At 33.5% G+C, this 27,693-nt stretch overlaps 2 protein-coding genes across 2 annotated transcripts; both read right to left on the minus strand.

The window, feature by feature from the left end:
* Positions 1-573: 573 nt before the first annotated feature.
* On the minus strand, positions 574-27,404 carry LOC130641584 (spectrin beta chain, non-erythrocytic 1-like). Its single transcript, XM_057448455.1, has 46 exons — positions 27,214-27,404; positions 26,946-27,097; positions 26,237-26,317; positions 23,855-23,947; positions 23,461-23,549; positions 23,300-23,380; positions 23,114-23,229; positions 22,668-22,780; positions 22,303-22,490; positions 21,577-21,928; positions 21,268-21,495; positions 20,923-21,091; positions 20,386-20,627; positions 19,808-20,008; positions 19,289-19,405; positions 19,120-19,200; positions 19,002-19,039; positions 18,693-18,819; positions 18,519-18,611; positions 18,145-18,263; positions 17,968-18,064; positions 17,741-17,869; positions 12,574-12,690; positions 12,240-12,413; positions 11,570-11,764; positions 10,454-10,531; positions 9,965-10,137; positions 9,576-9,666; positions 9,351-9,497; positions 9,013-9,276; positions 8,767-8,879; positions 8,443-8,539; positions 7,967-8,056; positions 7,326-7,526; positions 7,033-7,241; positions 6,543-6,942; positions 6,155-6,334; positions 5,660-5,904; positions 5,355-5,578; positions 5,166-5,257; positions 4,430-4,607; positions 4,138-4,280; positions 3,664-3,721; positions 3,254-3,362; positions 2,594-2,669; positions 574-1,715 (listed from the first exon to the last, which is right to left on the minus strand). Exons 1-46 carry the CDS (start codon positions 27,344-27,346, stop codon positions 1,353-1,355), a joined length of 7,056 nt encoding a protein of 2,351 aa, XP_057304438.1. The 5' UTR covers positions 27,347-27,404; the 3' UTR covers positions 574-1,352.
* On the minus strand, positions 13,483-14,896 carry LOC130641589 (uncharacterized). The gene is made up of 2 exons (XM_057448463.1): positions 14,674-14,896; positions 13,483-14,408 (listed from the first exon to the last, which is right to left on the minus strand). Exons 1-2 carry the CDS (start codon positions 14,784-14,786, stop codon positions 13,883-13,885), a joined length of 639 nt encoding a protein of 212 aa, XP_057304446.1. The 5' UTR covers positions 14,787-14,896; the 3' UTR covers positions 13,483-13,882.
* Positions 27,405-27,693: the final 289 nt, after the last annotated feature.

A 27,693-nucleotide genomic window follows, 5' to 3' on the forward strand; every position in this document is an offset into this window, starting at 1 on the left:
ATTCATGTGCTGTTACACGGCAAACTAGTTCCAGTCTTGCTTATTGTTTATTATATATTGTGTACATATATTTTTTTTAACGACGTAAAGAATTGTAACGATTCTGAAAGAGTGCAATAAAGATGTGATACAATTAAAATACTGCTGGCTATTAGCTGAGTCAAAGTAAAGCGAATTAGAATACAAGGAAATAAAAATTAACGTCAGTAAACGGTCGACAAAAAAAGGTATTGCAGTATTGATTTTTTCTCTAATTATTAAATTTTCCTCCCAAATTCAAATAAGTGAACTTAGAGTACTTTTTTTTCGTGTATTTTTCTCATAACACGTTAAAACGAAATATTACTTCACAAACAAAATTGATTTTTTGTATGATAACTAATCAGTGAAAGCTGCCCATTTTTCTTTCCTTCGTCAGTGCAGAATCATCATAGATTACGTCAATATAATCTTTAACGCGGAAAAGTGAGATAGTAGAGTTGTCTGCAAAAACCACAAATATTTTCTTCACAATGACCCATGATTATGCTGTAATAAATAAAAGCGTTTAGAAATGAAGAAATAAGATAACCATTAAATGTTAAAAGGTTATTTCGTTTGTTTGGTTCACGATGATAAAACTACAGTTTATATGACGTCAAAAAATAAATTGTTGCCAGCGATTGGAAAACAACAGAAAATATCTGCTGTTGTATCACATGTTAAGAGCAAACGAGGCTTGAATTAAAATATTTATCAATAAAATAAAAGTTAAAAAAAGATAGTAAGATATTATATACAACAGTTAGAAAGAAATAAAATAAATATTACACTACCAGGTATCTTTCTGAAATATATATCGTTCTATGATAAACAAATTGACACAATTTTTGTATGATTGGCCAGCAAGATATACACGACATGGATGTGAATTTAAATTAAAAATCCAACTTTGACTAACAAATCAAACTTGGACAAAGCATAAAATGTAAGATTCCTAAAAACGTGCATACGCGACTGGAAAACAACAAACATGGCTACACAAACTCAAAGTTGCATTGCATATCGAAAAATGCGCCGACATATTTGGAAGACTTTAGAAGTTTATTAACTTATACTTATACAACCGCCTTATATAAATTACTCTCATACATATAACAGATAATTAATAGAAAACACAATTAAAATTGCACATAAGTCCTTACATCTCTGTATCTATACATTATTATATAACAATTTGTAAGCTAAAAGAAAATGAATATTTGTTCATACGAAAACGAATGATAATTTTAGACTAACAGGTAGTTTACTATCACGTGAACTAATCACGTGGTATCAGGTTACACCAATGTAGAATGTAACTAGGAATCCTGCTATGTTGGCGTCTCGCCCTTCATCGATTTCTTCTTCTTACCAAACAAAGACGACCTTTTCTTTTCTTTCTTATGGGTAGTCTCCTGCGAAGGAGATTCGTCGTTTATAACCGCAGAAGTTGGCCGTGAAGGAGAGCTTGTGTCAACAATGTTTGTTGTATTTTTTCCTTTAGCGTTAGAATCAACAGCACTGCCCCTGATGTGTTGTATCCATAGAGACATTTCGTCTGGTGAATCGCTCTGCATGAGGTATTCAGCACCGGAGGCGAGTGCAAGTCGTAAAACGTTTTTCTTTTTGTGATAATCCGATGCAACACTTACCTGACTTCCGATAGCAGTAATTGTTTGGATTGGATTCAATTTCTATGAGAATAAATGACAATCACAACATTTTGCAAAACATTTTGCAGAAATAAAATTTGACCTCCGTCACTCATTTTTGCTGCGCGCATTTTTTAAACCCTTGAAAACTAAACAGCTATAGCACAAACAAGCATTTCTGCACATTTTCATGGAATGGTTTTATTTGTTCTTCATCTGCGAGTATTACTTCAAACCTTTTATCCTGGCAAAGTAAAAAGCGCGCCCTTTAAACTCCCCTTTCTATTAATCCATTTATTTCTTCTGCTTCGTTCGAATATGCCATTTTGTGACGAAAATCTATGCTTGTATGGTTTTGGAAAGAAAAAATACCCAGCTCGACACGTTACTGCAGCTGTTTAATAATGGCGGTCGTGACAGCGACATAGTGTGGGTGGAAGAAAACTATGAAACCGAAAACACAAATATTATTGACATTTTTCGTTCTGCGAGAATGACTAAACCTGTTGTTGTATACAGTTTTGTTTTGTTACAACATAATATAATCAGCGCCTTAAGTGTTGTCTTTACAGATATCAAAGCAACACAATTTTCCAACTCGTCATCAAATGACCCAAATAAAAAGCGCATATTTACTTCAACATCGCGAGGTTCGAAATTTGGGAAAATTTTTGATTGCTGAAAACATACAGGAATGAGTGTACACCAAACGTCAATTAAATGTATATTTTCATTGGCAAAAATAGCTTCAAAAAATATATTTTTCAGTTTCAAGTTCAACATTGTCATATTCTCCCAAAAATCGACATTTTACATCTACGTTACGTTTAGCATACACTTCTTAATTTGACATCCCAGCTCTGGCAACTTACTATTACGAGTGCAAAATATTATTCACTCGCAAAGAAATATATACTTACTTGTTTAGCTTCTTTTTCATCGCGGAAAAATATCAAATCTCTATCCTTCATAAGCACATAAAACTGCTTCCATACCCTGAAAATAAGTAACCATATATTGCAAAGGCTAATCTAGCCTAAATTAGAACTGGGCTAAGGCGTAGCTACAGGGTTTTAGTTGCAGAAGCAAAATTGTGAACATATGGAGCTTTGTTGTATTAAGTAAGTATGGAGGTCCATCATGGTGGATAAGCCCATTTTTTGATATGTTAACTCTTTAGATTGGCTAAAGTGTATTTTAAAAGTACAGAATTGCATCGAATTAGTTCTCTTTTTTAAATGTTCTTCCAAGATTTTGGGCATGCGGATTATATTTGTGAAAAAAATCTATCATAAGCACCAAAGAGCATACAAATACACACGTTTATTTTTTTATTTAACAACTCTGACACCTTGAGTGGCGATTTCTGCAGGAGCTACTATCAAACGAATTCATTTTTTGAATCCGGCCAGGCTTATAAAGGGAATTATTTCTTCAATATTGAGCAAGATTCCACGTTACTTATTCTGGCTTATTCTCACAGAACGAAACAAATACAAAACCATGAATTTTTAACTTTCATCGTGAATTTACAGGGAGTTCTTTTAAGGGCGGGAAGTTGGGGGCGCTATTTGAATTACCTTGAGTGCGCTTTTTTATTTTGCGATTCTTTCGTCGGCTTTCTCGATAAATAACCAAGCATTTTAATCCCTTCAACTCCAATCTTAAGCTCAGCGTCACCTGTCGCTTCTTTAAATAAAAAATATAGATTCTCATATAAATTCACCGTGATCAACTTTGAACAAATTAGTGTCAAGCTCAACTACTACAAATTATGGAACAAATGCTGAGAATTTTTATACAGAGTTGGGGTTGGGGTACCAAATATTGAAAAACATTAATTGAGCACTGACTTAAACGTATTTTGAGAATAACTCGAAGTTAGGTTGTGCAGATTTTCAAAGTTTACAAACGTTGAAGGTAAGCTAAAAAATTTTCACGTTAAAACGTATAGTCCGTCGATTTTTTTCATTGTAAATAAGTAGCCTACCTTCAAGTTGGAAATCCACCTCGTCGTCGTTTTCATTGACAGCTGGAGTTTCATTGAACTAAAAAATGACAAAGAAGTAAGTAATTATTAAATCTAACTAGAACAATATTTTTAAAACAACTTTAAATTTTAAACGGATATTTTCCGATTTAGTACCACCAAAAAATCAAATCCTACAATCCTAGAAAAATCTATGTGCAGTTTTACAATAAAAAACAATTAACGATGGAACAATTCAATGAAACCTGTAGGCAACAAAAGCTCTATTTTCGCAGACAACTAGGCCATTTAAACAGCATTTGAATTCGCTAATCGTGGTTTTAAATGTCCTCATTACCAAATTACTGAATTTATGAACTGTGAGGCACTGGAAATGATAAGAGGTTTATAATTTCTTGTGAAAAAGTCTTAATTATTAGTCTATTCGCAAAAAATACTCCCGTCATTGTAGTGTACATCATTATTAACACTTACGTTAGCTGATTGCATTAATTCTTCAGCTTGTTTTAAAGCTTCTGGACTGACTTGAATTTTCCGAGCCTTCTCTAGTTTCTCTTCCTCTTCTCGCGCACGTTGTAATTCCATCTCTCGCTCGCGAGCCTCTGCTAGCTCGCGTTCTATAAGAATATTGTTTAATACCAAATGTCGAATCGTAGAGAAAAAATCTTGAATTGTACCCAATTTATATAAAAAAACAGATGTTGCAAAACAAACAAACAAAAAACAAGGAAAGAAAGGCAAGGGCATAAACTAGTGAAAGTCTAACCGAGGCGTTCTTTCTCTTCCTTCTCCTTCTTAGCAGCTTCAAGCTGTTTCTGTCGAGCGTTTCGAAGTTCAAATGTTGTCAAGCGTTCTAAATTGTGAAATCTGTCTTCTTGTTTGTTAATAAGCCTTTCAAATTTCTTATGTTTTTCAATCATCATATCGACTTCATCCAAACATTTCTAAAATTTACAGATATATTATTTATGCTGTAGTTCGCTGGGAAGGCTGATATAAAACGTTCTCCTAATTGTTCTTATATTAAAGTAGCAATGGAAAAGCATCGCTTCCCAGCAATAGTTGCAGTATCCATAATGATGTATTCATCTACAGAACATCAAAAATATCCATGGTATTCTTGAAACTCAATTTTAAATATATCCTTTTTATATTCCTAATATGCACTTTTTCCTTTGCTAGAATGTCTTGGGAAAAGCTTGGCCATATATTAAGAACACCTTAGAAACAGCTCAGTTTTTTTTCTACCCTAGTTAACATTATTACGAAGGCAAAATTCCCTGGAAATAAGGTTTTAAAGCTGTATATTTTTAGCCGGGTATAGGTTAAAATGAGTTGTCATTTTTCAAAACGATCTTAGAGAATATTTTGTCGACAACGTAAGAAGAATTTCAGTTTTAATTTCTTTAAAAAAGGAGGCACATCCAATCTACACCACATGAGGACCATCAACAATGCAAACGAGGGCATGCTGAGTAAATATAAACGGACATAAAACTTACTCCGAAATCCTTTCCGGTGACACTATGTTCGTTTTGATTCATCCAATCATCAGCCAGATGTGCATCACGTGCAAACTGCATCACTTCTAATGCTAAAAAAATAAATCAATTTATCAATTAAAACTAATAAATACACAATGTGTGAAACAGGCACAAAAATGGCAAAAAAGACGAAACAAAAAAGCCTACAGAGTTGCAAATCTTCCCAATGTAGGTCCCATTCTTCTTCCAAGTTATCCTTTTTCTCTCTCAACTCTTTGATCTTGTCATCAATTTCTATAGTGGCGTAATGATTTTTGGCAATCAGCTTCTTTGTCAGGTTAAACACGTGTTTAAACTTGTCTTCCTTCGTGTCCATTTCTGCTTTGCGACTTTGATGGATACTCATTAGATGTTCGCAAGCAGAGATGTCTCTAAAGAAACACATAAGTAAACAAACAGGAATAGACAGGCAGGGTTCGCATGCGATGTTTACACAAATGCAAATTAAGTACTTGGGTTTCTCGTCCGATAAAATTTGCAACTTCATATCTTGTATCCAATTCAACAAATCTTGAATTAACATGATCAGGCGCTGATATTCGTCGGATTGCCCCAACTTGTCACTTCTTTGTCGGACAGTCAAAAGCAAGTCCTTCCATGCATGAATAACCTCTTCTTCTTTAGCTGATATCTCCATTAATTTGATACCAGCGTAGAGACCTTTTAGCTCGGCGGAAAAATCTTGTATACCCTGCACCTGATATAAAAGAATTGCATAAAAAAATTTTAAATTAAACAGCGATGTCTATTAAGTTTCTATTTAAAAGTAATAACCTTAATATGAAATAAAGACTACGTGTAGTGAGGCGCGAATGTTACAACGATAGCATAGTAAAATATAAAATAAAAAATAAAAAAAGCTATGAAAGACTTGATGGGCGAAAAAAAGTTAACTATTACGCTGTGGGGGAGGGGGTGCCTTAGAAAGAAAAAAATCGTCATCAAACCTGGTGGCCGAGTGGTTGTAAATCTGCTTCGAATGTTTTATGTTTTCGTTGTAAGGTGTACACAGACTGTTGGTCACGTCCCAAATCCTCTGTTAAATTTTTCGCTTTATCCTGGATCATAACCAATGTTTCTCTGGCTTCGTGGAAGAATCGGTGATACTCATGAGCAGCCAAAAGGTACTTAAAACAATAGACAATGGTTATTGTTTTGAACTAAACACAATTGAATGTGGAATCATACTTAAAAAAACAAGCTAAATCTCTGTTAAATTTTCAGGAGATAAAAAGCAAGAAAAAATGTCAGTTTTAGCCACGCCTGTTAATTTAAACCTCGTCAGGAAAATTAAAACTCGTTGTTTTTTAAATAAAACAGCAGCACGTTACACACCTCTTTTCTTGTATTCAACATTTCTATTAAGTTCTCCCATGCTTCATTCAATCCTTTCTTCCACTCAGCAATAACAGTGGCATCAGAGTGACCTGTACCTATCAACTGATCAGCTACCGCATTAACAGTTTCAACTCGCTCGGTACCAACATTTCTAGTCTCCTCCGCAAACACGTCGAAACGTTCCTCCAACATTTGAATTTGATCAAAATCTTGCCCAATATCTTGCAAACCAGCTACAAGTTCTCGATCTGCAATCCATGACTCTAAATCTTGGATCTCGCGGTTAAATTGGAACAGCTTAAGGTTTTCATCCAGCTTGCCTTGTCGTTCATCAGCCAAGTCTTTAAGTCTAGAGTAAAGTTCCTTAATTCTTGTTTGTGTATTCTGAACAGATTCGCTAAAGAAAAAGAAACAGAACAGTATAATTACAAGGTTAAATCAACTAAGTGGCATGCCGTCAAAATATACAACCAAATATATAGCTTGCCTTTCAGGGTGTTTCTCATCGATTAAGGCTTTCGCTACACTAGCTAACTCTTCGATTGTATCTCCGTAATCCACGATAGCGTTTTCAACAGCATTGTGTTTTTTTAACATTTTTTGCACATGCTCCTCATCTTTACCTCGATCATCTCCCAATAAAAATAATTCTTTCTCGCTCATCCAAGATTCTGCCTCGGCAGCATCGAAAAAGTACTGCAAGAAATTAAAAAATGGTCAACAAAAAGCTAAAATCACTTGTAATAATGATGCCAAATAAGCATGTTTATTTCAGCTTACTTGTTTGGCTTGAAGCGATTCGTCCAATTTGTCTTGACAGCCATCTGACAGTTGTTTTAAACTGTCCCAACACACTTTTATATCGTCTTTTAACTTTTGCACTTCTTCTGCGCGTGGATGATCTTCATTGACCATTTCATTACCTCTTTGGTACAACGCTACTATCAGTGGCTCATGCCCATCAATCTCAGTGCAGAGGTTCTGTAAGATCAATTATAGAATGTATTCACTCTCTTCCACTAGCGTATTTTCTTTGTCAGCTGCAGTATAGTTATGAAACTCTTATTTCAGCCTCAAAAATATGCTAATGTTGGCCAACCTTCTGTTTGTACGGTTTGTGCAGAATTGCTACATGTAAAATTCAAATTTTCTAACACTATTTCAAGCAGTTCAAATAAATTTTGACTGATTGTCAAATGATATGTTATAGTAGTTCAGAAAAATGAATTTTTCAAACTTTTTCAAACTGCCATACTCTTACAGACATTGGCTCTTAAAGGTAATCAAGATTTTCACGTGCATTAAATATAGCATGTCCATTAAAAATGACTGAATAACGTTAATAATTTTTTTACATGACATAAAACCGATCGCAACAACCCTAATCGCATCTTACCTCCCCTTAAAATGTCCGTACTTACCGAATGTCGCTTCTTTGATCTTTGAACGTCATGAAGTGAATCGCCATAATTCGTTGACTTAAGTATGGGTTCTTTTTCATGCACCCATAACTATATGAAAGACACGAGCTTTTAAAAATCTAATTTTATTAGACGCAACTAACCAAGGTTGCAACAAAAGAATAAAATGTACATTCTAAGTCTATTTAGGACACCCTTTTCTTATTTTTCCAGGAGAAAACGAGTATAGCTGTGCCAAATTTCCAGGAAATTTAATTATATAAAAAATAATGTCTTGAATTTTTAAGTACTTTCTTTCCGAAGTTTTATTAGAAAATTAAACATTTAAACATTTGCAAAATTTTGTTCATTATGATTAATTTCCAGGGCAATTTCAGGACATCTTCAAATTTTTGCCAAAATTTCAGGATTTTCACAGTACTGAAAGGGTTTAGCATGTAGACAGTGTTAAATACAACCAGTTGTTGAAGACCTACCAACGCGTCTTCCACATCTCGTTTAAACTGATAAAATTGTAAAGATTCGTCCAAAACTGCCTTGCGTTCTTGCAGAGGTTCTTCAAGCGATTGGAATCTAATTAACATACACATAATATTAAATCTTTATTTTTTGTTCAAAAAGATGGTGACCAACAATTTGTCATCCTGACCAGATCCAATTTTTGTCATTTCCCCTTACTATTAGCCAATATTGCCAAATGTTCTAAATTTTCACCCCTTCTCGAAAAAAAACACCCGCAGTATTCGACTACAGAACCTAGACCTCTTCTTCAATCACTTTGTTACGTCATTGTTATATACCTTTCTGCCATAATTTGTTGTTCAGCAACAATTTTTTCTTCGTCAACTTCTTCAGGATTCGCACTAAGATCAATCATCCTTTGCTTTTTTGTTACAACATCTTTCTCAGTACGCTACAAGCAAAAAGTGAAGGCAATTATTGATATTTAGCAAGAAAACCATGCATGCAAGACACGCTGGGTGAGAAACACAATGTACAAAGTTGAGAAAAGCACAATATAAGGAATCGACCTTGGTCACACATACCTTGTGTTTGTTGTGAAGCGCTCTAGCAGTAGCAATATCGGTACCAGTCTCTTTATCCCTTAACGTTGTTTGAATTTCACTAATCCACTTGTCCAGGTTGGCAATTTCGTTATCAAACTGTTGTTGTCGATTAGCTTCACTTAAATGAGCTTTCTTTCCAGTGGAGGCTTTGTGTAATATTCCCCATAATTCATCAATCTTTTTCAAACGGCTTTCGATTTCTGGTTTGGTTTCAGGATTTGACTCGACAATCTTGTCCCCAGTCTTAAAATAAATAGTAAACAGTAAAACTCAAAAGGATAAAACACTTTGGGACATATTCTATATTAGCACCACACCTTTTTCAGCGCATCTATTTTCGTTTTATTAGCTTCCAACTCGGCCTCAAAAGCTGCATGCTTTATCAATTTACTTCGGACATTAGTGAGATCTTTATACGATTCATCAGAAGCGGACTGCAAACGTTCGTTCATCCAATCAATAACCTGAGAAACATAAAACAGTCCGTTAAAAAACAGAACCACAGAGAAACTCTGTTGAGAATACAAAAAAAACAGGCTAACCTCGTCTGAATCCTCCAAAAACTGCTTTAGTCGCAAATCTTCTTGCAGTTTCGCCATTAACTCATTAGCGTTTTTAGCGTTTTCATCACGACTAAAACACAATTAGCCATTTCGCTTGGTCAGCACCAAAGTAAATCAGTTTTCATATTTATTACCAGTAGCTTTCATAATTTGTTAAAAAGAGACATTTCTCCACACACAAAATAAGTGTACTTTAGTGAACCTCAATTCTATATTTGATGCAGTTACGACAAGCTAATGAACTATAGCTTATGAAAAAAAAAACTAATTTATGAACGAAATTATCCGAATTTCTGAAATGGACAAAATTATAAGGTTTAAATGAGCTTACATACAGCTCTTGATACAAGACAAATATTATCACATACCGCTCAACGATGGAGCAAGACTTTTCTTTAATTTTATCCTTCGCATAGTGATTGTTTTTATACAGTTGGTCTGCGAACTGATCAATGTGTTTAACTTTCTCATCGTGTGTATCCATCTTTTGTATGAATTCACTGAGATTTTTTATCTCCTCCTGCACAGCATCAGCAGTAGGCTAAGGAAGGGAAAAAACATTCTCAATAGTACTTATATTGTGTGGAGGAGAGCTAGAGGAACACTTTCTAACAGAATTGTCTAACTCCACCAGAATCAATATTTTCTTCCATTAAAAAGTGGACAAAACTATTCGATCGCTATTGCATATTAGGTACGTCAATTGGGGTCATAAATTCTCTTTTTCTAATCTCACATGTTTTTCTACAACACTACAATACTAGTTCAAATTCCAAAGTATTCATTGATTTGGTGATAAGTAACAGTAATGGGATATAGAACTGCTGCAATATTGATAATATTTCGTATAAACTTACAGCTTCCACTTGTTTTGATAAATATAATTCTTGTTGTCCCAGAATAGCTTCGCATTGCTTTGAGTCACGCAAAAATAACTGGAAAAGAAAGAAGGAGATTTCAAACCTATTTCAAGATAATTTTTTTTCAAAAAAAAATTAAGGACATTTGAGGACATTTTCATATTTTTACATTCGAGGAGATTAACCCTATTCGGTCCGGAATTTTTCTAACATATTATGACCGGAAGGGGGGAGGAAGGATTCCGCCGCCCTCCTAATAACTTTTCATAGGCTCGTTTAAATTGAATCATATTGGCACACTTATCGTCACAAAAAAAACAAAATGGTGGTAATAAATTTTTGCTTGTGTCAGCACATTTTCTGTAACGTCATCAAAAACTTGAAATTTCTTCAAAATGCCACCAACTGTTTAAAATTCAATTACTTTAGTTCTAGAAGAATTTTTGCATTCTGTTTGAAGTTTCTGGAAGCTAAATAAAAGATCTTTAACATATTTACTGGTTTTTACATAGATTGCATGAAAAGTTGCCAAAAAATTGCCCTAAAATTCCAGTTATTTCAGATTTTCGAATAAAATCCAAAAAATCGGGAAATTGGATTAATCACGTGTTCAAAAAAAGGAAAATGATTCTTCATGATGAAACAAAGTTGTGTTGTAAGTTTCAAGTTCTAAGGATAATCCTAACAAGAGTTATAATATTTTCCCAGTTATAAAGGTTTCATAGAGATTTTAAGGAGTAGTTTCGAGTAATAGCCAATATTAAAGCCTCTGAGAGGCATGAGACCTGAAAATTTGGCTACAGGTGTCTAATGGATAAATACTGAAACTCAGTATCATAGCCATGCAACGTAGCGTTTGAGTTATTAAGAAAAAAACATCAGAGGGGGGCGTGGAATCCATCCCTCCCCGAATAGGGTTGAGGTAATACCACAAGTGAATTTTGTTTTTTATCTATGTAGCATTTCTTATGCATTTTGAAAAAAAAATATTTGGCTGACTATATAGTTTTGTAAAAAGAAAGTTGAAGTCTACTTTTGGAGGAGATTTTAGGAGTTTTGAGAACCCTGTAACAAGGCTAGGTGACACTAAAGAACGTTTAAAAAACATTGTACCTGATAGTTCATGCTCTGTTCCAGCAAAACTTTTCTGTTATTCCATAACACATAAAGTTCTTGCCATCCGTTCTTTACATCTTTCATCTGTTGTCGCAGTGATTGAGTTTGTAAATCGTTTTGGTCTTGTCGTATGTACTTAGGACCTTCATCCATCAATAAGTTGTAGTCGTCTAAATGATCTTCTATCACCGTCTAACAATTGCATGGAAAACAAGTTAGCGTTTAGCAGAAAAACATTAAAAAATTATGGCTTACTTATGTCAGTTGGTTTTACTAAAGGAATTTTAATGCTATTAAATGGAAGCAGACTTAGTTCATCAAAAAGCTAGTTTAACCAATGCTTATTTCTAGTTAATAGTGAAACAGATTTTCAACAATCTGAAGGATAGACTATTTAGTCAAGGGAAAATAAACAAGAGATTTTTTAAAGTATATAAAATAAAGGTTTCAATGTTTTAGGAACTAAAAAGGCATTTAGGCCTGTTACTAGACTAAAATGTTAAATAGATCATAAATTTTTTTTTATTGAACAATTTCTTTTACAGTTTGTTGCAGATGGCAGTGCCAACAAAAAATTCAATGTTTTGGGGAACAAACCTGAGATATTGTTTTGCATTGCCGGGGACATTCCCCTCCAAAATGTAAACAAATTTATATCCCTACTTACTTGCAGCTCAAAGTGAGCATCTAGCAAGGATTCCGCTTCAGATAGACTCTGTGGCAGGTCCTCAGAAGAGCACGGCTCAGATGTCTGTTGAAGCCAATTTAAGAAATCATCAAGTGACATGATGAATCTTTTCAATTCTCCCATTTCTGCAAGAGATTCGTTCTTTTCCTTCACCTAAATGACAACAAGTGGAGAAGGGGTGCTGAGAAATAAGTGATTTTTTTTACAAAAAAAATACCTTTTAGATTGCAATTAACAGGAAAAGGGAAGTATCGAAAGGAATTATTCTTTTTTTTTTATTTATATGCAAACCTCAAGTTATTCATTCTCTTACCATTCGAGACAATTTGTCCCAACAAGTTTGAAGATCATCAAATTTAGTTTGAACATTTACAGCCTCTTCTGGGTACAACCTGGAGATATCTACTGCTTGAGCATGTAAATCTTGCATCTGAAAAAGAGAATATAATTCATTCCAATATTGTTTAACATTGTTAAATTGAGAAGCAAAAAGCCTTTGATATAGAGTAGAATCCCTCTAAATCGGACCCTGATTAACTCAGAAATTCGCTTACACGGGTAAATTTTAATCAATTCAAAATAATCTGCTTTACTCCTACCCCGAATAACTCAGACATTTGCTTAGTCTTACCATCTTGCCAATGTTCTTTAGCAAAAAACTAATGGAACTCAAACTAATGGAACTCAAACTTTCTGGAAACAGACATCAAATAATTGAATTTCCGCACCCGAAGGCGTGGGAAATTCTTTAAAACCGTCGTTTTTTTCTTTCGGAGCATTTTTTGAGAAAAAATCGACCATGGGATTTTACGTTAATCTGAGAGGAGGATAGGATTGGTATAACTGACTAACTAACTAACCCTGTCCCAAGTGGTCAATTGCAACGTCACAGATTTAAACTTCGTACCCAAGCTCCCTATGTACTTGGAGGTCATCTAAATGACGTTTTAGGCCAAAATTTGGCACAGTTAACAAAAAAAGTATGCTGAACATGATGGTGACATCAAAATCTTGTTTTTTTGCCACCTAAATGTCATTTTAGGCCAAAATTGGTCCAAAAATTAAAACCACTTCATTTTCGCCATAATTAGGCACAGTTAATAACAAAAGTATGCTGAACATGATGGTCACATCAAAATTTTGATTTTTTGTCAACTATATCCCGTTTAAGACCATTATTATTATTATTATTATTATGAATGTTTATACAGGATGGATATAATTCAGCTTTTAAAAAACTGCTCTTAATATATGTCCTCTGAAAAATAAAATTATAAAATATTATTATTATATAACAGTTAAAAACATGAGTTAAAAATACTAGCTTTACAATAAGGCATAAAATAATTTATTACAGGTTAAAATAGCTTTTAGATTTTCTTACGAAACTTGGTAAAGTATCCGATTTTCGAATTTCGATTGGCAAGTCATTATAAATCTTTGATCCCATAAATTTAAAACCAGATCTATTTACTTCAAGTCTCACTCTAGGTATTGTCAATAAGTAATTGTTGTTTCGGGTGTTTCTACTGGGCGATCTTATCTCGAAGAAATCATCAAAATTGCTACACACTGCTTTTTCCAAGCATTTTGTGACGAGCATGACAGCATGTTTCTTTATTTCATTCATAATTGGTACTTGACGTTTCTGTCACCTTCGCAATTCTTCTATCAAGTGATTGAAGCTTATTTTGCTGGCCGTTGGTAAGATTCAGGTTTGTAGTGCAGCAGTAAAGAAGCGTTGGCAGCAGCATTCCAACATAGATTTTAGTGATGGCATTGTTCGTTAAGTTGGATTTCAATGAGAGTAGTAAATGAAGCTTGGCAGACATTTTCTTGTAAAGACTTATAAAGTGATGGTTCATTGACAAAGTCTGGTCGAGAACAGTCCCAAGATATCGATATTCGGTGGTTGCGTTAATTAGCTTTCCGTTGATTTCCAAGTTCAAGGTTGATCCGTTTTTATTCAAATTTTTGCGAGTGCCGAATATCATCAATTCGGTTTTTCCAGCCTTCAGATTTAATACAAGTTCGTTTTCAATGAAGTACCTGTCTACGTTTTTCAATTCAGCGTTGAAAGCGATCTCAAGTTGCTGGCTTGTTTTTCGTCCATTGTATAACACGGTATCGTCTGCAAAGTTTAGTACTCTAGAATGTTTCAAACAATTTTCGAAATCATTGAAGTAGATTAAAAAGAGACAGGGTCCAAGAATGGACCCTTGTGGTACACCACAAACAATGGGGTTGGGATTAGACCATTGACCATTTACTTCACAAATCTGGGCGCGGTTAAACAAGTAATCTGCGAACCAGTTTAGTGACAAACCTTTGACTCCATAACTTCTTAGTTTTGACAGGAGAATGGAGTGGCTTAAAGTATCGAAAGCCTTTGACAGGTCAACGTAAAGCGCACCTGTTAAATTCCCTTTGTCCATCTTCTTCCTGATTTCCTCTGTCAGATAGAGTGTGGCTAATTCGGTAGATTGTTTCTTCCTGTATCTGTTTTGGTTGGGTGTTAAAATTCATTTTCTTCAAGATAGTTCACAAGTTGAACATAAACAGCTCTCTCCATTATTTTAGATATGACTGGTAGGATGGGGATCGGTCGATAGTTTGACATTTCGTCCATTTTCCCACCCTTATGGAGTGGGATGACTTTCGCTAACTTCCATTCAGTTGGTATGGTGGCTGTTTTTAGCGACAAGTTGATGATGAACGATAAGGGACTTGATAACGCTGTGGCTCCGTCTTTTAAAAGTCCTGATGGTATTTGGTCATAACCTGTAGCTTTCTTGCGCTGCAACTTCTTCAGCTGACTTTCAACAAATACATTTGAAACGTAAGTGAACGCAAAAACAGAATTCGTATTTTCATTCACTTGACTTGGCTTACTCCGTATAAATTCCTTCATTGGCAGTGCAACAGATTTAAGTTTATTTGCACATGTGGAAAAATATGAACAAAAACTACCAGCTTTTGTTAAGTTTTCTTCAGCCGATGTACATATGCCATTGGTTACCGACTTCCCTTCTGTTGGAAAAATGCTTTTAATAATTTTCCAAAATTTTCTTGGGTTACTCTTGCTCTCGATAAGGAGGTTTTTGTGAAAACTGTTCTTTGCATTTTTTATCATGTTATTGCATCGGTTCTTTAGGTTTTTATAAAGACGCCAATAAGCACTGTGCCTTCCTCAAGACCGTATCTCTCCGAGACATAAGTCTCCTAACCTCCGTACCTAACCACGGGCACTTGCCTCCCTTCACTCTCTTTTGTATGAGCGGCGCGTGTTTATCGATTACGGTTAACAAAATTTTTTTAAAATAACTCCACGCACTAATTACATCAGTCAATGTGCACAAATGCTTCCAATTTTGCTTATTTAATTCTTTTAAAAAATCATCATGGTTGTAGTTGGTATAATTACTACAAGTAATTACTTTTGGTGGAAGTTTTTGACCAGTGTGTCTTCGAACGCAAGCGAGGCAATCGTGATCGCCAATACTCAAGGGTATAACTTTTGTGGAACGAATTAGCGAGTGATTGTTTGTATAAATCAAATCTATAAGGGTGCTTGATTCTCTTGTTGTTCTCGTAGCCGCTTTTACCAACTGTTTAAATCCCTGGACAGCCATTAGCTCTTTAAATTCTGAATGATCATTTTTATTTTTATAGTTAACATTAAAGTCGTCCATAATGATAACTTCTAGCGATAAGTTGTTAATGGTCACAAGCGTATATTGAAAATATTCTTTCCACTTCTTGTGTAAGTGAAGTGAATTGTCTGGGGGTCGGCACATCCAGCAAATTAGATAATGTTTCGCTTTTTCCGGGCATATTTCGATCCAAATGTTTTCTAAAAATTTACATTCAGGGTCTTCTCGTCGTTTCCAGTTTATATTCTCCGATACGTATATAGCAACACCTCCTCCTAGGCCAGTTTTTCGTCTCTTTTCTTCAAACTGGAACCCCGGAATACAAAACAAGCTATCACTTTCGTGTACAATATGTATCTCTGAGAGAGATAAAATTGAGTTTTTCTCTCCCGAAAATAAAGCCGTAATATTTGGTAAACAATTTGTCAAACCTCTACAGTTTTGGTGAAATAACTTTACTCCTTTTCTGAAAGTAAAATCTGTTAATCTACCAACATTTCCATCGGCTTGTGGTCCCGGGCACGCTTCAATATCTCCTGCTATCAATAAAAGTAGCAGTAAAAACAAACTGCGTTTTACGTAAGCTAAATTCCTGCTCTTTTGATACTGCCATAAACAACCATAAGAAATTGCAGCATCCACTTGTGTTAGATTTGTTGAAACTTCACTATTTGTGAACAGTGGCTTCTTTACAAGTATACCAATAATTAAAACAACAAGAAACTTTGTCAAGAGCCAACTTGCATCCGCTCTGGCCGCCATCATGCTGTAATATAAACGTTTCAATTGCAAGACTCACAACCATGAATGATAGGCTGTATTTTTTGTTAGCAATTTCTTTTAAAATGTGAGTTTATTATGACATGTTTCATTTTGTTTGCGTTTGTTCTAAGATATAATGTCACTTGCGTGCTTTATCTGCAGAGCTTCATGCACCAAATCTCTTCGAATGTTTGGCACGATAACACAACAAATTAGCAGGTTGTCATCAAATACTATGGTAGCGAGCGGATATTCTTAGAGCCCCCAGGGCTTCTTGTTCGAATTTAAAATTGAATTGTTACAATATTACTTAAAAAAAGACATTTAAACATCGAATGTGGCATCACACAGCAGAGAAAAACGAAAATTACAATTATGTACAATTGTAGAATAATACAAAATATTGAAAGAAATTAAGGAGAAAATACAGCATTCCTAAACAAGTGCTTTCATGATAGATGAGAGAAAAACTGAAATCACAACATCTACGAAAAAACAAAGGTTGAAAATTGTAAATTCTAATGTTAAAACAAGTAGTAACAGACCTCTTTAAAACACAGTAAAGTTGTATATGCATGTGTTTTCTATTTCATGAATACTAAATGATAAAGACATCGATTAATTTGCACACCGTTCTTTCTTTTTACACTCATCCATGTAAAACCAAAGACGAACAACTTGTTCTTTTTAACCAAAAATCTTTAAAATCAAAAATCCTGATAAGAAAGGCTGTGTTATTGAGACTTCAGATATCTTGAACATTTGCTAACTTAGGCGAATTTCCTGTCCCCACTGAGGGTCCGAGTTAGAGGGATTCCACTGTAAATTAATTTTAGAGACAAGGTTTCTCTGAAAATAATAATGTACAAAAACTTATCTTTTATATGTTATTTTATCAACACATTTACATGTACTTTATTCTATCCTCTTTAATCTAATATTAATTAATCGTTCTTTCATTGAGTTATTAATCATTCTTGATTCCTAAAATTCTGACGATGTTTTGACTACAAGTTCTTAAAAAACTGAACTTCTTTCCAGAATAACTACAATACTTTTGTTTACCTTTGACGGTAAGGCTGCAATGTCACGTTCAATACTGTTCAATCGCCGTTGTAACGTAATAACACTTGATAAGTCTGCACCAGGATCTTCAACTGAGGCAAGCAAACGAGACTTTTCTAAAATCCAGCTCTAAATCACAATAAAAAGTGAATAGCAAAACTGTAACAACACACTTGTGTATGAAAACATTACCAAATAATAGGTTGGACGCAGAAAGAAGACTATACCTGCGTTTCTGTCATTTCACTGTATAGATGTTGAATCATTAAGCATGTTGCTAATTCTGTTTTCTTGTCTGCAGCATCCTTTTGCAAGGCTTCCCAACTAAAAACAGAAAAACATATTTGAATCAATGTATAGTGTATACAAAACAATGTTTCAAGTACAATGCATGCTTTCCTCACCTCAAATTTAATTTATCAATGCAATTTTGTACTTCTTCAGCCTCAGTAGGATCTTTGTCTATTACTTTCTCAGCAAGTTCGTTTACAGTTTTCATGCGGTCAGTGTTTGCTTCTAATTCCTATCAGGAAAAAAGAAGAATTTAGAATTGACCAGAGTTTCTAAATGCAATCACATGCCACAGTGAACATGCTCATACAACAACTTTATTTTTCTTCTTAAATTTTATCCAACCTAAAAACAGCCAAAATCGTTGCAGTAATTTGGATGTTAGATAAGATACTGAAAAAGATTAGCAAAGTACCAATTAATCAATATTGCTAAGAACAATTAGTTAGGACTGGCCTTCAGATGCTCCCTAAATCAATGTCATTACCTTTTCAAAGCCGTCATATCTCAGTTCAATGACTTTACATCTTTCCAAATCATCAGTGCGGTCAACTTTTAAGAAGACAGTCAGCTGTGACCTCTAAATACAAAATGTTTCGTTGCACACAAGGTCAATATAAATCAATGATGGCTGAATATTGGTAACAAAAATTCTACATACTCTCTCAACAACCCATGATTTTACAATATCTGCTTCACTGTATAACTTGTAAAGAGCCAATGCATCTAGAAGTTTCTGATGATGTACTGACAGTTTGTACTGTAGTGCATTATAGTGATCATCCAGACTGAAAAAATAGAATACAACCTTACAAATTTATGTTAGCGCAGGGCTATTGCCAATGTCAATTCCAACATGTTCACAAAGCAGGCAGGGAAATAACATGTCACCCCAGTGAACAAATTTAAAAAAAAGTCTGTAAGAACTTAATATTAGGGTGTTCTCAGTGCATCAGTGTATTTTACATACCCTTGTTTAGCTTCCAATACATCTGGAGCATCTTGGTCCTACAGAACAGGGTTTAACAACTATTAAAAAAGAGGCAAATAAACAAAGTAAATGAAGTAATTAGTGATGAACAAAATACCTGCTCTCCCAGTGTATTTAGTTTTTGTTCCTCCATAGATGTAATTCTAGGCTCAAGAGCACTGATTTCTTCTGCAAGCAACTAAAAACAACACACAATTTGTCATATAAAATAAAACAAGAAACCTAAGTTGGGACACTTATTTTCTGATTATAACCAATAGCCTTACTCCATGTTTTCGGATTAACTCATTAACAGATTCATCATCATGACCGTAATCATTACCAGCAACGGGAGCTTCCATTTCATTCATATCAGCCTCAATCTCACGACAATCTGCAAAAAACTTAACAAAAAATTTGTTATTAGTGATGAATAGCAAGAATGGCCTGACTTGCTTTTATAAACTATCAAATACTTAATCCAAAAAATTTTCTCAATGTCTATGTACCTTTTGCTTAAGCCTTGGATCGTTTTACAGCCATATACAAAATTATTTTTGTGTGCATTTTATACAACAAACAATTCAAGATAGTTGGTTACTGTACTCAAATTTTGGTTATTTCTACATATATACATTGTAAAAAAATAAAAGTCTCCCACATTATTAATTGCTACATTAGTTGAGGTCTTTAACAGTTTTCTTGTGAAGTCAAATCAATGAAGTCAAAGTTTGTGCATTTTCCATGTGTCAAAAAATTAAAGGAATGTGATGCTGTAATTAGTTAATGTCAACATAATTACTTACTTGATGCAAATTAAAAACTTCTTCTAAACGTTTCCTACGTTGCGCTGACAGTATATTTACCACATCCCATTTTGTGCTCAGCGTTTCAACATGTTCATTTACTTTGTCATTAGCATATGGCATTTCCTGAAGTAAACTTTCCTTTTGCGCAACCAATTCAACTGTGTGAACTTTTTTGGCAGTCAATTCTTGCTCCAACGTCTAGACAATAAGCAAATAAAGAAATAATTGGACACCCAATGCCATATCCAGTTATTTACCAGACTAAACTCCTTAGTTCATACTAGACTGGTATTTGCTAAATGACTTAAAAAATTAATTTTGAATGTTTTATGGGATAAGGAATTCTTAAAACAATTTCAGTGACATCTAACCTGCAACTGAATTGATGCATGATGCAATTACAACAAAAAAACCATAACAAACAAATTGTATACATATCGAAAACTCTATGGTTTCTAAAGTGATTAAATTTACTGCTGTGGGATTAATAGGTTTTTAAAGTCTACATAAACTGTGTTCTGAGCTTGCCATTAGTATAGATATCAACTTCATATTAATAAAATAATTAAACGAACTTTGTGTTGCTGCAGCAGAAGTGTGGTTGTGTGTGAATCATGACCATATTCTGTTGACGATACAAAATATTCCTTCTCCGACAGCCAAATATCTTCTTCTTCCATGTCTCGATAGAATGTGTGCAGTTTGAGAGATTCTTCCAGACGCTGTCTCCGCTTCTGTGCAAGATCACATAGTTCTTTATAGTTTGTTTTCATTTCAATTTGATTACTTTTTATAGTTTTAACATCTGGCTTGTAACCTACAAAAAATATTTGATTAATAATTATTTGATGTGTTAATTTATTTCTGAGCCTTTGGCATAGTGAAGTAACTTTGTCTTACCATATAAAGAATGCTAAATACAAAAGCGGAAGATAAACTATGTACTATTGTCCAGTATACATGTAAACATCTCTTAGGAAACATTAACTACTTATGAGTTTGAAGAAATATGAGAAAAGGGTGTTATTAGCAGAATAATGATTTTTTTTTTTTAAAAAACACTAACCTTTTTAAAAACAGATGGTACAGTAATTTTTTTTAAATATATTTACCGTCACTTTCGGTTTTCGCAGCATCTTCGAGAAAAGTGTCAGCTGACGTATTAGTATTTTGAACACGTTCTGCTTGTGCTGAGATGTCTGCTTCCACTAAATCATGTTTCTGTAACAAATCTTCAACTCCCAAGAGATGTTTACCATAATCTTCTGACAGCAGACCTCCCTAAAGGTAAAAAACAAGTTATGATATTGGAGATCAAACTTTCAAATATGCACCATGAAAATATTAGAAGATCAAGCAGTTTAACATGATTACTTTATGCAATTTAAATACTGACATTGGGATGATTGTAAATAGCTATTAAAATTGCAATATAGATGAAACTATACATAACATACCCTAATTTCATCCATCCAGTCAATAATGTATATCATTTCTTGAAATACTTTATGCAAACTAAGATGCTTATTCAAGCGTGAGCTTCTCCAATGAAGTAATTGTAGTAACTTTAACCACATTTCCTTAATATTTCCTGTCAGTGTGTTAATGGAATCAATGCGGTGAAAGTTTTCTTTTTCTAGTTTGGCAGCCAACTGTTCAACTCCATTAATACGAGCTTCATATGCCTAAATATTAGTTAAAATAAAATTATACAATTGTGAAGAGTTTGAGAAAAAATAAAGGTATACAACATAAACAAACATTACTTTAATGTCAGTTTCAATTGCTTCATGTTTTTTTACAGAAGCTTCCACTGCCGGCAGATCTTCGCCAAAGTTATCCGTGCTTAGCAGTTTGCAGTTTTCATTTAACCAAGCATCTCTTAATTTAGCCTTGCGTTTAAATCGACTAGCAATTTCTTCTAGTTCTTGCTGTCTTATTAGTTCGTCACGAATTGCAACTTCCCGCTTGTGTTCTTCTTGTTCCATTTCTTGCCAGGCTTTGTTGATATTGTTCACTAGGAGGCCCTCTGGTGGGCTATACATTTTTTGATGATTCAGGCGCAACTGACTTGTTATCTCAAACATCTGAACTTCAAGACTGCATTTTTCAACAAACCTAAAAATAGTCCCAGTTATCAGTAATTTTTTTAACTAAACTAAAAGTTTAACTTTATGAAGAAAACAATCTTTTTTAAAAATAAACTACTGCTGTATCACTTCTGTTAAATAAACTAGAATGTGGGACTGTTTTGGTTTAAAAAATGGATTGTTCTTTAGAGAATCCGGGGGTATTCACGCTGTAGATGAAGCCAGGTTAGCCTGACAAGTTATTAGATCTCAAATGTGAGTCTAACATGGGAAGGCAAATTATCCCATATTGATGTTGTGTTGTGGTGACAAACAAAGTTCTTATTTATATATACAAGCATAAAGCCATGAGATTTTCATGAAAGATGTATGGCGAATATATACAAACACAAACACACATACTTAGGTGGCTTTTCTTGTATCCGATACAAATTGAATTCAGTCATCTGTTGTTGAAGAGTCACCAAGGAATTCCCCAATGAACGATCTTTCAACTTGATAATCTTCTCCTGTATCCACTGCATTAAGTTCAAGCTCAAATTTTCATATTCTTGTATAAGTTTCTCATTATCTAAGGCATGTTTAATTACCTAAAATAAAATTATCCCCATACATTTAATGATACTAAAAACAAGATAGACACAATTTTAATTTCTGTGTCTATCCACAATAAGATAAAAATGATGAAACAAGATCACAATTAAGCCATAAAGACCCCTATAAAGTACTTTATAGTTAAGTCTATACCAGGAAGCAACATTACACACCTTTTGTATTCTGCTTCCAGAAACTTCAACCTGTTTCATTTTTGAAAAATATTGATAGTATGTAGCCACATATGTCATTATAGATTTTTCATCAGGATAATTAACATTGACATCTATATGAAAAAGACTGGGCATTGTAAAGATGAACAAGATGCAGCAGAAGCTGAATAACTATCTCACTCTTTGGTAAAACTAGATGTAAATTTTTAAACCAAATTTAGCCTAAAACAGTATTTAACATTTTGATGTTGCCAAGTCTGCAGAAAGATGACATTTTTACTGATGCAATTTTCCTTTAATTAACATAAATTTGTGCTACAAAGGCAGTCCATAGCTCAATTTTGATACTATGCTCTTTTGAAATATTAACAAGAAATTGTAATCTTTTTTTTAAAAAAAAAAAAAAATAAAAAATAAATGAACAGAAAGAGCAAAATATAGGGTACCTGGAGCATCAAGTAAAGGTAAAATCCCAAGTTCTCGTTCTGCTGTGTCAAAAGCTACATTAAGATTAGTTATGGGTTCCTCTTGTACGAGTTTGTCAAATTCAATTAAATCAGTTCTAAAAGGAAAACAAAAACATAATTATATGCATGTTTTCCCAAACCTTAGTTTTATGTTAAACAATTTACCTATGTTTATGAATAATGGCATTAAATGCAAGCCCATCACGCCAACTTGTTGTGAAATTGGTAATGTTAACATTTTTATACCTAAAAATAAATTAGTATAAAACACCACAAATTTGACAAAAGTAAGTTGTTACTTTTATAAGCACCAAAATCATTCTAACCCTTGTGCTTTCGATTGACACCATAACAACAATGCATCTTTGGCAGACCGTTTCTCTGTGGAGTCCATTTCAATCATTAAATCTTGAATCTATAATACGAGTAGAAACTGGGTAACTCAGATTGTCAAACAAATAAAAAAATTGATAATCCATTGCATGTGTCAAGGATATGTTTCTGAAACAAGTATTGGGTATACAACAGTAGGGGGAAGTTTGTAACAATGACTGCCAATAAATAAGCACCTGAGTAATTACTTGAATTTCTTTTGAGACAGGGCCCTTGATAAAATGTTTGGGCATATTTATTGGAGTATAGTAGTAATTATTTTAGAGGAGTATATTGTTACAATTAAAATGAATTTAATGTTTTAGTATCTGTTAAACATTCATTTACCTGGAAACGAAGGATTATTGTCCAAATAAGACCAAGTGTAATTTTAGGATTACCATCCACAATATCATGGCTGCCAATGTTAGTCAGGTAAACCTAAAGTATAAAAATGTCTTTAATAAAAAATAATTACCTCATAAAAATATGTCTCACATTTCTTTACCCGGTTGAAATAAAAGGCAACATTTTGTAATACACAATAGCAACCTTAGAATATGACAGGACAATAATTTCTGTGGTAAATTTTAATATAATTGTTACATGCAATTTTTACTCAAAAGTTTGTCTTGTTCATTATAGTTTGAATAGACACTGTGCATCATTTTTATTTTTTTTTTAATCCTTAACTTTGGTTTCTAAGATTTTTAAGCTCAAAGAGGTACCACAATCGTTTACTCAAATTCATTTTAAAGGGTCAAATGACTACATAAAAAAGTATATAGGATATTTTCATTTCAAGAAAGAGAAAAAAGACACTAAAATTAATGTTGTGAATACAAAACAAAAATAATCTAAAGGCATTTATGTAATAAAAACAGATTTGTATCACTTCTTTATTCACTTTCAGATGACATATGTAAGATTAGTGGACCTCTGCACCTACAGATGTGCAAACACCCTAAAAGGGGCACTCCAGTGGAAAAAAAACATATTTTGAAAAATTGTTATTTTGATAAGACATTACATAAATAAGCCAAAACAAACCTTTTACAGTTATTAAAATTCTTCATTTATACCTTTACCGCGTCTAGAAACATCTTTAACTTCAAATAATTTTCAAAGTCGCGTAAAGCAGAGAGGACTAGGTCCCAATAAATGAGCATACGTCACATCGTGCAGAAAGTCAAAAAGGTCAGTATCTTGCTTTCTAAATGTTTTGCTTACTGTTTCCATTGTTCGTTGATAACATGTCTTGTAATAATGAAAAAGATTATAACTTAGAAAGCTCAGAATCGGAAAATTTTCTTCGTGAAAAGCTGCACCAAAGCTGCAGCCATACGACTTTAAACCTTCTGTGTCTGATAAGGAAGAAGTTAATAATGATGTAGAAAGTGACGAGGTGTCTTTTACTGATGCAGAGGCATGTACGGGTAATACAAATTGGTGTGAATGTGGAAATTGTAGAGCAATGGAAACCAATACTGAAAGAGTGTGCTGTGTCAAATCAAACAAAATTGCTGAAGGATTTTTCCAACGTAGCTAGGAGATATACAGCAACGATTTTATATGATATATTCTTAGCGAAATTTTTCCTCTTTAAAAAAATCAAAAAAATCATTTAATTGCTTTTTTTCACATTTTCACCTTATCTTTTGATTCAGTAAAATAATCTTTCATCACTTCTTTCTTACTTCACAAGCCAATCTATTTTAATTTCAACAATCAACAATATCATTCCTCCGCAAGCGCTTTTTCGCACACAAATGCAAACAAATCTTATGTAATGTTGTATTATTTTCTGTGATGGAGAACCATTGAAATGGGTGATCGAAAGATCGAATAATGTCTCTGTCGAATTGATAAGTTGGTAAAATGGGGGGAAAATATTGTATAAATAAAAAACACTCTTATCAATATCATTATTAGAAACTGTGTATCTGCGTTGCATGCAGGCTAAACAGCAACAAAGATTAAAAGTAATGATTTAAAAAAATGAGTACATTTACCCCCTGAAAAAATCTGGCAGGTCCTTCCATTAAAAAAGCTTCTTTCTTGAAAAGCAAAGAATAGAAACTAAACGAGCGCTACGAAAGATACATGTCTAACTAGATAACTTTTTTATCGGTGTTTGTATTGGAAATTGGTATCTGAAGTGCGACGAACAAACATAAAAACTTTGATCCCTTGGTAGATCACCCACACAACGTATTTGATGAGCCATTTTTGTCCTAGTTCTTTCTTTTTAAACAATGGGATTTTGTGAAAACTAACTTCCTTACACTTTTCTGATCAATTGGTACATCCAAACGCAGAACAACTAACCATTTTTTAAAGATTTAAAGGTAAAGTACATACAAAAAGCGATTAAAATGTAAACTATAAATGTGGTTTAACATAGATGTTCTCTGCCCTTGCTCAAACTTTCTGCACGATGTGGCGTCATTATTTATAATCAGGTCCAGTCCTAACTGAAATCGCACTTGTCTGTTTTTTTAAGGGAAAAAAATTGTTTATGCGAAGACTATTACAACAATTTTTAATGAGGAAAACAAGTAAAGTAAGTTGTTTTACATTTCTTATGCTTTTCTGAGTACGTATAAAAGAAAAAAGAAAAAACTGATTTTTACTGGAGTTCCTCTTTAAGGCATACTATGCAATCTCATGAATGTAATGGGAAACATAAGGCAATGCAATCATATTACAAAACAAAACAAAAACATATACCTCTTTAACTTTTAGGAACTGCAAACTTTTATCAACATTTTCTAACATATGAATTCTCATGCGTCCTTTGCTTGGGCGTGGCTGAATGAAATAAATTTCAAATTCTGTTTAATAGTGAAAAAGCCACTTACCACTTCGAAACATGTTTTAAAAAGCATGTCTTAAACATACCTTAATATTTTTAGGACCAAAAATCCATTCTGAGGCCACTCCAAATCAACACACTTATGTTTTAAAAAGCATGTCTTAGCTTTAATAATATTTGTTGGACCAAAAATTAAATATTCTGGTCCTTATTTATATCACTACCAATATGCAATATTTCAGTTACTGGGACAATCATTACCAATTTGTTTGACGTTATTGTAATAGATAGATATTAACATTTTTCGTTCCACACTGTGCTCTTTATGAGATCAGTGTTTAAAAAAAAATTGATAAAAGAAAAAATTGACCTTGTTGATAAAATAAATATTGTAACATAGAAATGAAAGTTTAATTGGAGCAAAGGATCCAACAGAAGACCAGATAGCAGATACTAAAATTTTAGGTCAAAATCAAGGTTTTTAACTTATTCAGAACGATATGGAGTAACCTAAATTTGTTTCCCTGCCAATAGGGCTAGCAGAACCTGTACATTATGGAACAACTGTTACCAGGATGTTTGAGCCAAAAGCTATACACACACCAAACAAAATAATTGAAATACCAATTTCTCTGCTGATAAAATTTCTAGCAACAAAATAAGTTGTCGACCATCTTGCAAATCATGATATAGGTCATTAATATGAGCACCGACTTTCTGCAAATGTGAATTTACCCATTTGGTAAAAGTTTTCTTTTGAACACCTTCTCTCTCATCTAAGCAAAACAAATAAGATTAAAAAAAGCGAAAAGAACACTTGGAATGCATACACAATTTTTAAAGTGTAAAAAGTAGAATTATACTATTATCTAGAAAAACAAAAAATATATACCCCGTAAAGCAGAAATCTTTGACTTTTCAAACAATCGGGCTGATGATTGATTGGCTTCCATCCACATGTCACTTCCTCTTTCCAATCGTGATTCTTCATTGCGATAGCCATTAATTACCTCTCCACTCGACATTGCAATTATATTTTTAGTTACTTTAATGTTTATAATGCTCTAAAAAAGGTTAAATTGATCTGTACGTAAAATATAAAAAACAGTTCCATTGAAGCTGTTTAATTGATTTAATAATCCAGAAAATATGGTGTTTCAGGGAACATAACATCAAAAATGAATAAATATATAAATACTTTATATTAATTAACGAAACTAAAATAAGAAACAAAGGGTAATACTAATTACTAGATTTAACAAGCAGCATTAAAATTTTGCCATATCACATATAAGTATGTGTTAGCAATACTTAGTCAACCTATTGCTTGACAAAAATATAAATGCTTATGTCAACACCTTAAAAGTGGAAT

Source organism: Hydractinia symbiolongicarpus, chromosome 4 (assembly GCF_029227915.1).
Source record: "Hydractinia symbiolongicarpus strain clone_291-10 chromosome 4, HSymV2.1, whole genome shotgun sequence".
Taxonomy (NCBI): domain Eukaryota; kingdom Metazoa; phylum Cnidaria; class Hydrozoa; order Anthoathecata; family Hydractiniidae; genus Hydractinia; species Hydractinia symbiolongicarpus.